Source organism: Miscanthus floridulus, chromosome 11 (genome assembly GCF_019320115.1).
Source record: "Miscanthus floridulus cultivar M001 chromosome 11, ASM1932011v1, whole genome shotgun sequence".
NCBI classification, from domain to species: Eukaryota; Viridiplantae; Streptophyta; class Magnoliopsida; order Poales; family Poaceae; genus Miscanthus; species Miscanthus floridulus.
In genome coordinates, this window is record NC_089590.1 from 206863 (window position 1) to 221109 (window position 14247).

The 14247-nt window shown below is 42.3% G+C and overlaps 1 protein-coding gene across 1 annotated transcript; it reads left to right on the top strand.

Annotated features, from left to right (window-relative positions):
* Positions 1–11676: 11676 nt before the first annotated feature.
* LOC136493561 (nucleolin 2-like) lies at positions 11677–13667 on the top strand. The gene has a single exon (XM_066489659.1). It carries the CDS (start codon positions 11796–11798, stop codon positions 13446–13448), a length of 1653 nt encoding a protein of 550 aa, XP_066345756.1. The 5' UTR covers positions 11677–11795; the 3' UTR covers positions 13449–13667.
* The last annotated feature ends 580 nt before the right edge of the window (positions 13668–14247 follow it).

Sequence of the window (14247 nt, forward strand, 5' to 3'; positions counted from 1 at the left end):
TGATGCTTACCTGGTGGTTCCAAGTTAGATGCTAGAACTGCTGACAGCATTGACTTAGTTACTCATCCTAAACCAAGAGTGCAGGTTACTAGCAGATCACAATGAAGTACTTTAACCAATTCTCTCTAGCAGTACCTTTCCGAGGCATGCATGTCTTGTTTGTTTAAATTTTATCTGTGGCCACCTTTCAATTTATGTCAGATTTTGTGCTCTGTTACTAGCAAAACTTATCGTGCGGCCTATCATTAATCTTTTGTGCTGATTCTAAACAAAGTAGTGCATGGGTGTGGTTATATTGGTGTCTTTCTCTGTTGTGCATGCCTGCTCCGCATAATTGAATTTAGCTTCTAGTGTATGTCAACAGAATTGAAGTTTAAAATTGCTCTTGTGGCAACTACTACAGACTGCTATTTTGACTCATCTGCATCCCACAGTTCAGTTCAGTAGCAGTTGGCTCTTGGTCAAGTGTCAATAATGGCATTTATATTTTCACAATACTGCATTGATGATTGTAAAAATAGGCATCTAATGATTTCTTAATCTTGATAGCGATATTTTTTATGTATAGTTCAAACCTTGCCAGTCTTGAGGTTCTTTCCATAGCTTTAGCTTCTGGTAGCATGCAACATGATCGCAGCAATTCTTGTAATTTAATGTTGTTGAGCTTGTTTTCTTTATCTCTTCAGCATATTCTGTGTGGCAAAAATGGAGTGGCAGGTAATGCTGGGCCTCCAGTTTTTCTTTTTCAGGTGTTGCCCATTACAACTGTATGCCTTTCTTTGGGTCTAGACCTTATGTTATCAAGATTGTGGTCACTTTGATATAACTGGATGCTTCTTTGGATAACGAATTCTTAGCTTCAGTTACCTTTTGACATTCACTTTTTTTTCCTTACCATCTAAGGCCTTTTTACGGGGCCAATATCTGTTGTAGTCGTTGCGCACTGCCATGTGCTAAGGTAGTACTGCTGGCTCAATGGACAACATTCTTACACATTGCACCCAAACTAGTGCGGTTGTTAGTAAAGGTTCATCAACGAAATGCGCAAGGTTCAGGCAGAGCTGGGACTAGCTTATCAGCGACGGTGGAGCACGACAACGACGGCACGGGCTCGCCGGAGATGGAGCAGCGGCGACGGGGAAAAACAGAGAACGAAGAAAGAAGAACGGCGGCGGCTCCAGAGCTTTATAGGGCAGCCAAGGAAGCGCAAGGAAGCCACGACGAAGCCTTCAGCGCGCCAACGCGACGCCCAGACGGCCACGCGCGCGACTGGAAGCAAGCCAAAGCTCGCCGGCGGTGTAGCGCAAGCGGTGAACACTGTTCATCGAAATTACAAGTTTGCCATTCGCCAAAATTCACAAATTACTCCCAAATTTTCATAACAACTCAAAAATCTCCAAAATAAAAGTTGTTCAAAATCAAAAGTTCTACAACTTTGCTTTATAACCATCTCCTAATTCGGTCTAGATTTTGAAATGAACTTTTGAATTTGAATAGGGAAATTTAACGAATTACGCCTTTTTGAATTACTCAAAATTTTCCTAAATAACTTGAAAAACTCCAAAAACAAACTTTGTATAACTTGCCAAGCTCTACACTTTTGCTTTTGGGCCCAACCCCAAAATATGCTTAGATTTTGAAATGGATTTTCAGGGTAGGATTTAAATATGGAAAAGCGGGGGTTTTCTCGAAAAATTCAAAATCCAAACAAACATTGAACTTGAGTCAAACAATACATTGCAACACATACCACATAAATATAAACTTGTATTAGTGTATGCATATCAAAGTTTTCACCAAATGCCAAATGCTTTGCAATGCATATGATGACATGCCAGATTTTAATATTTAAACACCCGAGGTGTTACAAAGCATCATCGCCATCATTGGAGAAACAAAAGAGCGATGCAGACTTTCTACTACAAATTAGGTTGGGATCACCATGGATGGAAATTAATCATCTTGGAATAGAAAGTCAAAACACTAAAACCATGGATGAACACAGATACATACAGTAAGCTATTCTCCATACATTAACCAAATCTATTTCCTGATTGACCCATTAAAAATCCGCTTGACGATCATCTATCTAAAAGAAAGATGCAGAACCTTAAGCCGATGTAGCATGCCAAGTTCAGCAGGGATGGAGCCAACGAGGCTGGTGTTTGCGAGGTTGAGGAAGGAAAGGAACGAAAGATTACCGAGCAGAGAGGGAGAGGGAGGGGGCCGGCCGCCGGAGACACATCGGGAGCCTGCGATCCTCGCCTCCTCAGTGCGGCGGGAACCCTAGCCTCCTCGCTCCGGATCTAGGCGAGCGGAGAGGGAGAGGGAGGGGGCCGGCCGCCGAAGACGCGTCGAGAGCCTGCGGTCCTCGCCTCCTCGGTGCGGCGGGAACCCTAGCCTCCTCGCTCTGGATCTAGGCGAGCGGAGAGGGAGAGGGAGGGGGCCGGCCACCGGAGACGCGTCGGGAGCTTGCGGTCCTCGCCTTCCTCGGTGCCTTCGTGCCGCGGGAACCCTAGCCGCCGAGGAATTGGGCAGCCTGACGGCGTCCATAGGAGATTTCGCCCAACACTTAACGGGTGGCCACAACGACGGTCACAGATATACCTCAGAGCACTGTAGGGGCGGCTGAGGTTATAAGCTGCCCCTACAGAGAAATTATAGGGGCGGCTGAGGTTATAAACCGCCCCTACAGTTGAATTTTTTTTAAAATATCTAAATCAAAATAATTTTTGAAATGTAAATAATAAATAAACAGTACAAAATTTTATAATTATTTTTTATATATATATTTACATATCCAATAACTAAGACAACTACAACAGTTTAAAATTGAAAAATTGAACCTTTAAAAATGGGAAAAAAATTTAAATTTTAAAAAATTAAAATCAATACTACTAAAATAATTTGAACCTTTCAAATTTGAAATTTGAAAAAATGACAAGTTCGAACCAAAATTTGAGACCCAAAATGATTTCAACATAAAAAGTGATGAATATCAAAGTTGTTCAACTCATTAATATCTACAACTTTTATTTTGGTCATCTTGTCATTTGACAAAATTTGAACCTTTCAAATTTGAAATTTGAAAAAATGACAAGTTCAAACTAAAATTTGAGACCCAAAATGATTTCAACATAAAACGTGATGAATACCAAAGTTGTTCAACTCATTAATATCTACAACTTTTATTTTGGTCAACTTATCATTGGACAAAATTTGAACCTTTCAAATTTGAAATTTGAAAAAATGACAAGTTCGAACCAAAATTTGAGACCCAAAATGATTTCAACATAAAAAGTGATGAATACTAAAGTTGTTCAACTCATTAATATGTACAACTTTTATTTTAGTCATCTTGTCATTTGACAAAATTCGAACCTTTCAAATTTGAAATTTTGAAAAATGATAAGTTCGAACCAAAATTTTAGACCCAAAATGATTTCAACATAAAAAGTGATGAATACCAAAGTTGTTCAACTCATGAATATCTACAACTTTTATTTTGGTCATTTTTTATTTGACAAATTCTTAGCACACATTGTTCATTAATCTTACACATGTCTCATATAGTTTATAAAACCTTATGAGAGATGTGTCACATTTGTGAACAATGTCATTACCACTTTATCATATGAAGAAATGACCAATACAAAAGTTGTAGATTTTGATGAGTTATTCAACTTTGGTATTTATCACTTTTTCAGCTGAAATCATTTAGGGTACCAAAATTTTGTCTGAAGTTGCATTTTTTTAAAATTCAAAATTTAAATTGCTCAAACTTTTAATATGTATATATTGACAAAACCAACAAAATAAATTGATAGAGAATGATTTTATAAAATTTTAGGAAAAAAATCATCAGATTTAGAGTTAGTATGAGGAAGAAAAACTAGTTACAAAGTTAACCCACAGATTAAAAAAACAAAACACACTGTTCACTATAATCATATAAGGATCATCTAGAAAAGTGTGATTTCTCTTTTTAATTTGTGGGTAAACTTTGTAACTAGTTGTTCTCTCTAATACTAACTCCAAATGTGATGGTTTCTTTTCCTAAAAATTTCTAAAATCATGCTTCAGCATTTAAGTTTGATCAAACTTTGATGTGACAATGTTTTACACATTTTAAAATTTGAAATTTGAAATTTGACAAGTTCAAACCAAATTTTCAAACCCTAAATGATTTCAGATGTAAAAGTGATGAATACAAAAGTTGTTCAACTCATCAAGATCTACAACTTTTATTTTGGTTATCTTGTCATTTGACAAAATTTGAACCTTTCAAATTTGAAATTTTAAAAAATGACAAGTTCAAACCAAAATTTGAGACCCAAATTGATTTCAACATAAAAAGTGATGAATACCAAAGTTGTTCAACTCATTAATATCTACAACTTTTATTTTAGTCATCTTGTCATTTGACAAAATTTGAATCTTTCAAATTTGAAATTTGAAAAAATAACAAGTTCGAACCAAAATTTGGACCCCCAAATCATTTTAACTGAAAAAGTAATGAATACCAAAGTTGAATAACTCATGGAGATCTACAATTTTTATTTTGGTAATTTCATAATTTGTTAAATTCTTAGTACACATTGTTCACACAAACATACATGAATGTAGTCTCACACACACATACATGAATGTTGTCTCACACACATACATAAATGTAGTCTCACACACACATACATGAATGTAGTCTTACGAACACTGACACACTTACATAAACTAGCTAGCCCACCATGACAACTTTCCCCTTGACACATTTTCGTTCCCATGGCAATACATCTTTGGGCAGGTTCTTTTCCACAGCCTCGATCTTCTTACAAAAGTCTGTGAATAGCAGCATCTCATCACACTTATTGTAAGCTTCAACATCGTCCACGCCATCAACTCCGATGATATGTTGTTTTCTAGAGGCCACCACGTGCTTTGTCTTCTTCTTTGGGGGAGGTTACTTTGTGGGTCGGGCATATAGAAGACTTGCGCGACTCGTTCAGTGAGCACCCAAGGGTCATCCTGGTAGCCTACATTCTGGAGGTCGACGACTCTCTGTCCGATCTCATTTAATTGATGTTGCTTGATCCAGCGGCATCGAAACAGGGCCACCTTTATATCTCTTCCATAGTCAAGTTCCCATATATCTTAAATTATGCCAAAGTACAGCACCTTTCGCCCCACTTCGTCGAGAGCCTCTATTTGGACGCCGCTGTTCTGATTCACATATTTTCTGTCCTTTGTGTCGGTATAGTATGTGTACCCATTGATGTCATAAGCATTCTAAGACGTCACCTGTTTCGATGGCCCGGCCACCAACTGACTGATGGTAATAGAATCTATGGTTTCTCCAGGCTGTATGTTCTGGTCCTTCAACCATGATGTTAGGTGTTGCTTATGCTGTTTCATGACCCAATCATCTGAACGGCCATTCCTCTCGGCCATAATGATAGCCATGTGTTCATCAATGTACGGTTGCATCACTGCCATACTCTGCAAGACACTGTAATACGCTCGACTCACCTCTCTGTAATCATTGTCGAGGAACACTTTCCTACCACTTGTGCCCTTCCCAGCTAGCCTTCCCTTGTGATGAGAATCAGGATTACCAATCCCTCTCTGTACTTTTAGCCACTCTTGGCAGCACTCGATGACTTCTTCGGAATTGTAACCCTCTATCATAGAGCCCTCTGGGTGTGTTCGGTTATGCACGTATCGGCTTAGAACTGACATGAACCGCTCATAGGACCACATTTCATGCAAGAAGCTAGGGCCCAGCGCCTCGATCTGATGAACCAGGTGAATCATGAGATGTACCATTATATAAAAAAATGGGAGGTAAACACATCTCTAGCTGGTTCTGGGTCTCCACCATGAATTCATGTAGGTCACTCAGCTCTTGCCTGCGAATCGTCTTCTGTGAGATCTTCGAAAAGAAGTAGCACATGTGGGTGATGGCCATCTTTAGGAGCTCTGGCTTTATAGCCCTGATTGCAATTGGTAGGAACACTGTCAGCATCACATGACAATCGTGAGCCTTGCAGTATGTTAATGATAGGTCCTTCATCGACACTAGCTTCTTTGGGGTCGCTGAAAACCTAGTCGGCACTCTGACCCCCCTAAGGAAATTGCATATAGCTCTCCTCTCGTCTAGGGTTAGGTTGAAGCTAGCCGTGGGAAGACTGTACTTGCCATTATCTTGCTGTACCGACCAAAGCTCCCGCATCACGTTCAGCTGCACCATGTCTTTCCGTGATCTAAGACCATCCTTTGACTTGCCCGTGTCCATCAAGGTAGCCATGAGACTCTCAAAGATATTCTTCTGCACGTGCATCGCATCAATGGCATGGGGGACCTCCAAGTCTGGCCAATAAGGCAGGTACTGAAAGAAGATCGATTGCTTCTTGAATGGTACGCCTTTGATGGGAGGTGTGCTTCTATCTCTAATCGTTCCATCCGGATTCTTCTTTCCATAGACGACGTGTATGTTTTGGACCATTCTGAACACATGTTCTCCATTACGATGTCTCTCTGGAGGGGGTTCATCCTTTAGGATGTTGTCATAGTATCTTAGGTACAATTTGCCACGGTACTTGTGATCTGTCTTTAAGAAGCGCCGGTTCCTTATGTAAACTATCTTCCTAGATCTATCTAGGAACACCCATTTAGTACCATCCAAACAGACTAAGCATCCAGTCTTGCCTTTGAACTGTCCAGACAGGGCAAACAGCGTGGGGTAATCATTGGTAGTAACAAATATTATTGCTTTGCATATAAAGTCCTCCCGCCAGAACGCATCATACATTGGCTCCCCATACCTCCATAGCCTCTCCATTTCTTGCATTAGAGGCTCCAAGAACACGTCTATATCAATGCCTGGTTATTTAGGGCCAGAGATAAGAATGGTGAGGAGAAGGTACTTCCTCTTCTGACACAAATATGTTGGGAGGTTGTACATGGTCAAGATGACTAGCCATGTGCTGTGGTCGGTCATCCTCTCATTAAACGGATTCATTCCATCAGTGCTCAAGCCGAACCGTACATTCCATGGGTCATCCCTGAATTCTGCTTTGTACTTGGCATTGAATGATTGCCATTGGCTACAATCGGCCGGGTGTGCGATCGTATCATCATCCACCTTGCGCTCACCATCCCACCATATCATCAGTGCGGCTTCCTTAGGGTTTAGGAACATACACCTCAAGCGGTTGGTCACTGGCAAGTACCACATAACCAGGACAGGAATTCTTCTCTTATTTGCATCATTGCCTAATGGAGTTTCCTCTAGGGTTGAGATTCTTGCACCACCTTCTTCCCACCCTTCTTCCTCTTTCCTATGGAGGCTTCCACCCCACTTTGAAGGTCATTGTTCTTGTACCGACTAGCCCCACACCTAGGACATGTATCTAAAGTCTCGAACGATGTGCCACGTCGAAAAAGGATACAGTGGTTGGGGCATGCATGGATTTTTCAACCCCCAATGTGAGTGGACTTATAACCTTCTTCGCTTGGTATGTGTTGGCGGCAACTGTGTTCGGCTGTGGGAGCAACCGTGACATGAGGCACAACCGATCATTGAAACTGCAGTCTGACCAACCGTACTTAGCATTCAGGATGAGTAGCTCAAGCACAAAACGTAGGAGTGTGAAGTATGTTGGACAGCCCTTCTCAGCATCATACACAGTCTTCTTCAATGCTTTTGTCACCCTCTCAAGATTTTCTAGACCTCTCTTGCTCTTTTCTAATATTTCTGGTCTAAAGGCCCCAAGCATTTCGTCCAAGTTGTCACCATCATCTGCATCCCCCTCACGTGCTTCGCCATCATTGCTAACACCACCAGCATCATCACCACCTTGTTCATTGCCAAAGCCACTACCTTGTTGATTGCCATAGTCACGATCCATTTGTTGCTCAAGATCGTCTATGAATCGGGACAAGTATGCTTGGGTTTTAGCTTCATCAACTAGATCATCGTCGCTGTCATCAACAACCACTGTTTCACCGTGATGAATCCACACTGTGTAGTCCAGAACAAATCCTCTCCTAATCAGATGTTCTTTGATGGTACTCACATCTCGAAATGCAATAAGGTTCTTGCAATCTTTGCAGGGACAAATAATCGTGTCACTATTCTTTTTCAACGTCGCTGCATGCTTCTCTGCGGCTTTGATGAATTTGTCCATCTCATCACGGAAAAGAGCGTCGTGTCTTAACGAACCATACATCCAAGAGTTCCTATAGTCCATGTTATAGAAACAAAACAACCAAAAAAAGAATATTACTTGAGAATAATTGTATATACCTAAGACACGCACCATAGTAGTAGAGGATAGTTAATTAATTGACTATTAATGCATAAATATTTTAAAATATAAATTAATAGGTTCAAATAAACAATTTCAAAGAAAACAATTAGCAACATTTAATATTTCATCCACTACCTTTCATGCAAACTCCATTCCAATTTCATGGTAGAGGATAATTAATTAATGGCCTATTTATCCATAACAAATTATAAACACACATTATAGAAAGGAATCAAAATAAATATTAAATGATAATTAGTAGTCATGGTAGAGGATATTTTACACATTAGCAACAATTAAAATCTTACACATTCACCTACATGCAAACCCTAGTCACATAAAGAAAAAATTGAAAAAGAATAAAAAAACAAAATCCTAGATCTAGATATAGGGTTTCATGACACATGCATCAAACTTCACTAATACTATACTAAAATCAACAAAGATGTACTAACAAAGGGTGTAATCTTACTTCCCTACCTAATTTACCTTAGTATAGTGAAAATTAGGGTCCAATTTCACTCATAACTAGCTCAAGCTCCATGGAAGAGAGAGAAAACCAAAAATTAAATTACTTATTAACCAACGAATTAAACTTTAAATAAAGAGTTGTAGAAGCATTTCCTTACCTTTTAGAGCCTCTTCATCAAAGGATTTGAGATCAAAACCTTCCCCCTTAGTAGAGCAATTTTTAGGAGGAGCCAAAGGCCTCCCAGCCTTTGTTTTTGGTAGAAGAGTATGTCCCGAGTTAGAAGAAGGGGTGGCTGCTATTTATTCGTGCGCCGTCAGTAGAGGCGGCTGGTGATTCAGCCGTCCCTACAGTAGAACAGCAGGGGCGGCTGGTGGCAGCCGCCCCGATAAAATGGTCACTGCAGGGACGGCTGGTGATTGAGCCACCCCTACAGATCAGCCCCAACTGTAGGGGCGGCTTAGGTTACCAGCCGCCCCTACAGTGCCATCTGTAGGGACGGCTGGGCTGCTGGGCCTGAGGACGCCCACTGTAGGGGCGTCCCCAACCCCAGTCGCCCATACAGTAAAAATGCCCCCGTTCCTACTGTGCGAATCTGGCATAGTGGGTGAATAGAGGGAGTAATTAGCTCTAAGCAATTTACCTAAATTTGTTGATTCCATGCATGTAACTGAAAGGGATGTGCCTTAAATTTGTTGATTCCATCTGATTGAAAGAGATGTGTGCCTACGGAGGGCATGTTTGGATGAAAGCAGCGGCGGATCCACGAAAAATTTTAGGGGGAGTTGAACAACACATACCTTCGACTGTTGCTCGATCTTAAATCTCAACTCCATCTACACTATAGAACTTTACCTAAAAATTCATGGGGGCTTTAGAGAGGTTCCACTGCCCCGGTATGGGTAGGCACACTTCGGTACGTCTAACGTTAGCCAGCTTTGACCAACTTAGGCGCCTGTTTGAATTGATTGATAGCGATAGTTAGGATGGCAAGAATCCTTTTCATGTTGCCATGGTCCTGCATGCACGAGTTACTCAAAAAGTGTGACAATATTCTCTTAATCAAGCCAAAGTAAAGCAAAATTCCCATGAACTAACTTTAACAGGTGTGGCAAAAAAAATTATGACTATTAGTAGCAAATTTAATATATGAACCAAACAGGGAGGATCTTATCTTTGTCTCCTCATCCCTTATCCACCCACTATGTAGACAACGTGTCTAGTATATATATTGATACTTCCACTGATATTTTGCAGAAAAAAGTTCCATTAAACCACTGTATAGAGACTACAAGATCTGTTTAGATCACAACTGAACTGTTATAGTTTAATTATATATAGGATTATTATAATCTAGGACATGTTTAGGATCATAGCTAGATTATGATGATCTAGATTGCTATGTATAGGATTATTATAATCTAAATTATTGGATGTTTGGTTTTCTTGATTATTGTGGTGGATTCTTCTTAGTTCAAGTGAAAATACTTGCTATCACCAAGAAGCAAGTCCGTTTTTTAGTCTTTAAACCAGAGATAGGTACGTCTTATATACTAGGAAAGAGCTAGTAAGAAACAACATACCTTATATACTAGGAAAGAGCTAGTAAGAAACAACATACCTAACGAAGCAAAAAATAATAAATGGCAACTAAAGTAACCCTACATATATTAAGATTTTTTAACAATTGTTTTAACTATAACATTGTTACGCTATAAATTCATTTTTTTGCTGCAATAAGATCTTTAAAATGCTATACTATCATAGGCCTTAAAATACAAGTACTATATATGCTATAGTTATTATTCTAGTAAGTAAAATAATAAGGAAGAAAAAACCAAAAACTTATCAAGATCTAGGGTGCCCAAGACAGGTGTGGTGCGCGGTGTTGGCGACGCTAGAGGCAAGGAAGCGAGTGGTGGAAAGGTAGATGTGAGGTGCCTGCGCAAGAGAGAGAAGGGGCACTAGAGGTGTGTTTGGTTGGAGTACGAGAAAACTTTGTCTTAGTTAGATATGGATTCTAGGCGTTCGATTTTGGATGCATGTGCCTAGAATCGTTTGTCTGCATAGAAAATACATGTCTGACAAATCCAAACACGTCCTAGACAGTTTAAGGCTTGTTGACAGTTCACACATGCCGACAGATCTATCAACAAATCGCATGTCAATAGGTTTATGTGACACCTTGGACATCAAACCTATTAGCCCTATCGATAATTGAAAAGGCCGACTAGCCTCCTATCAACTATCGTTGGCGAATAAGCCTGCTAAGATGACATAGAAAGTGATATGGTGACGTGGTGATATGCCAATATCTATCAGAGTCGGTTTGTTACCCGGCTAAAGCCTACCACCACAATGGAGACCGCGCCACACTTTGTGGTGAGCTTTTTGGCCACCACACTCGCCACGGAACAGCGCATGCAAAAACTGTGACGGCCGCATCATGAGGCGAGCAACCAAGCACCATTATTTTCGTGGCTGTCGAACTTTTAGCTGTGGGTGGGAAACCAACAGACCCTTAATAGTCCACTTGATAGAGATTTGGCCTACTGCCAATAGGGATCTAAATGTACAATTTTTTAAAAACAAGATCAATATATGTAATTATTCTTTAAAGTACTATGATATTTTCAAAAAAATAGAGATTTTTGTAGCTAAGCTTGCAAGGCCCGAGCATGATCGAAAAGGAGCGAGGACCAAGCAGGCAAGCACGCATTTTGTCCCGTCCGTTGGAGGAACTAGAAAGCTGCTGGAAGGAGTTTTGTCAACAGACAGACGTGATAATAAATAAGACAAATAAAAAAATGGAATAAAATTGAATGGGAGAGACGGGGGAGTCGGAAGACGAAGAGACACTCCGGAGGCTCCGATTTGTGCAAAGTACCCTCCCTCTGCGTATCTCCTCCCCCACGGCCACTCGCAACCCACAACTCACTCTGTTCCCAACCTCGTGAAGCACCGTCACTCCCCCCGCAAAAAATCCCAAATCCCTTCCCTCCGCCACCGATCGGGCCTCCATGGCCGCCAAGCGCAGCGCCCGCCGGCCAAGTTCCGGCGATTCCAAGGAGTTGGGCGGCAACGGTGGCAATGAGGGTTCCGACGACGACGAGGATGAGGAGAGCGGCAAGTCCGGCGACACCGCCATGTCCGCCGAGCCCAAGGAGATGCCGCTGAAGCGAGCCGAGGAACCCTCGTCGCCGTCGCCGGAGGATGTTGGGGCCCAGGGCTCCGGCGAGGCCTCTCCGGCGAGGAGCGCACCGCGCGGTGGGGTCAAGCGGGTCAAGAAACCCCCTCCGGCGTCGCAGGAGGAAGATGAGGCGGAGAGTTCTGGTGGTGCATCACCGGCGAGGGGTCTGCTGCCCGACGACAGCGCCGACGCCGGCCACAACAAGAGAGGCGCGACTCCGAAGCGGGGCGAGAAGCGCTCCCCGCCGCCACGGCAGGGAGATGAGCGCCCGGAGAAGCGTGCCGCGGGACCTGCTGGCGAGACCGTCGCCGCGTCGGCCCCACGGCGCAAGAAGAAAAGCAAGAGGTCCGCCGAGAAGGACAGGCGCAAGAAGAAGAAAAAGAAGCAGCTTAGAAAGGCCTTGACCAAACCGAAGTCGCCGCCCCAATTGCTGGAACTAGAGCTCAACGACGACAGAGAGGACACACCCTCCTTGCCTGACATCGCCCAAGAAGACGAGCACAATGGCAGAGAGACGGCAGAGCAAGAGCAAGAGCAGAGCAGCACCTCACCCCCAGAGGTCGAGCACAGAGCCCGTGAAGAGGAGCATCAGGAGAAGAAGATCACAGAGCAAGAGCATGCCAGTGACACTTCACCCCCACATGACAAGGACATGCACATCGTCCATGGAGAGGAGCAGCAAGAGAAGGAGGTTGCAAATCAAGAGCATGCAGATGACACCTCACCCCCAAAAGACAATCACAGTGTAGACGAAGGGGAGCAGCAAGGGGAGGGGATCCTACAGCAAGAGCAACCCAGCGACACCTCACCCTCACAAGAGGAGAACCGAGCCCAGGAGGATGAGGAGACAGGGGCTCAAGTGAATGGCAAAGCCTTGCAGGAGAGGAATCCTCCATCAACCAAGCCACACAGTTCTCAGACAGAGAAGAAGCCAGCGGTTGAGCGATCATGGTCCTATGATGACGAGCTCAAGATTCTCAATGCTTTGGTTGTGCACGCCAAGTCCCATAATGGTGCTTTGCCAGATTCATCGCACCTTTTGGCAAATCTCACATTTGACAAAACTGATGCCAACGAGGAGAAGCTCACTGACAAGATCCGCAAGCTTAGGACATGGTACCGCAAGATCCTTGTACAAGGCTGCCCATCCGATGACCTTGGTCGTCGGCTGTTTAAGCTATCTGAAATTCTCTGGGGCCAAGTTGATGAAGATGAGCGGGTTGAGCCAACATCTAGGGACTTCAGTGTACTATCAAAATTGTATCCTCATCTGGCCAAAGAAGTCAAAGCGTACGCCGAAACGCACAGCTCGAGGGACTTAATCATGGCAATGTTCATGACCATAGGTGATGAGAAGGCCCGCGATCTTGATGCTAAGTGCAAGAAGCAACAGATTGAAGCATTCAAGTTGGAGTTGGGCCAGGCAAGCCTAATCAACGAATTGCTCTTTGCACTTTCAAGTCTGACCTGTGTGAAGTTCTAGTAAAGATCTCTGCTATCTTTTGTTTTAGTGTAATGAGTAGACTTGCTGTCATTAGGTTAATGTAGGATCAAGAGCCTTCTTTTGGGTACTGGAAAGCTCTTATCTGCTAACTAGTTGGTTGCTTAGATTTGGTGTCTGTTTCTGCATATGGAACTAGCTGTTACAGCTCGATGGTGGAAAACAGTACTTTAACGTTTAAGTATCATGAGCTTAGTGATCTAATCAGACTGCTTGTGTGATTTATTGGTTTCTGATCTGTTATTGTGTTAGCTTGTGTTTGGGATGACCGGGTTTCACAGATATGGTTATTCAGGTGTACCGATATGAGGCGGGTTCTTCTACTCCATAAACTTTTGAAGTGGATCTTTTCGTGGAAAGTAAAGAGGATTTCCAGGCGTGCTTATTTTTTAGAGAGATTTACTTTTCTTTCAAAAGGATACATCAACCTGTAGTGAACCGGGCCACCGAGCTTGCTTTTACCGCTCTTACAGCTCTCTTCTTTTTTTTTGGTAGTTTGGCCAGGAAAGAGAAAGAGGAATGTACCCATTTCTATTTATCCATTCTCATAGAAAGTACCCAAAATGTTTTTTAATGTATGGAGCAGGCGTATGAGTTGATATCTTCAAGAGTCAAATCCTTTTCTTGCCCACCCAGCCATAAAAAGAAAAAAATCGTTACGAGCGGTCTTCTCAATCTCCAAAATGGAATTGAAAAGCTCCAATTTCCATGAGAGTTTATACTCCATTGAAAGAAGCAAAATTACTATTTACTATTACTTGACAGGGACTTGGCCTAGAAT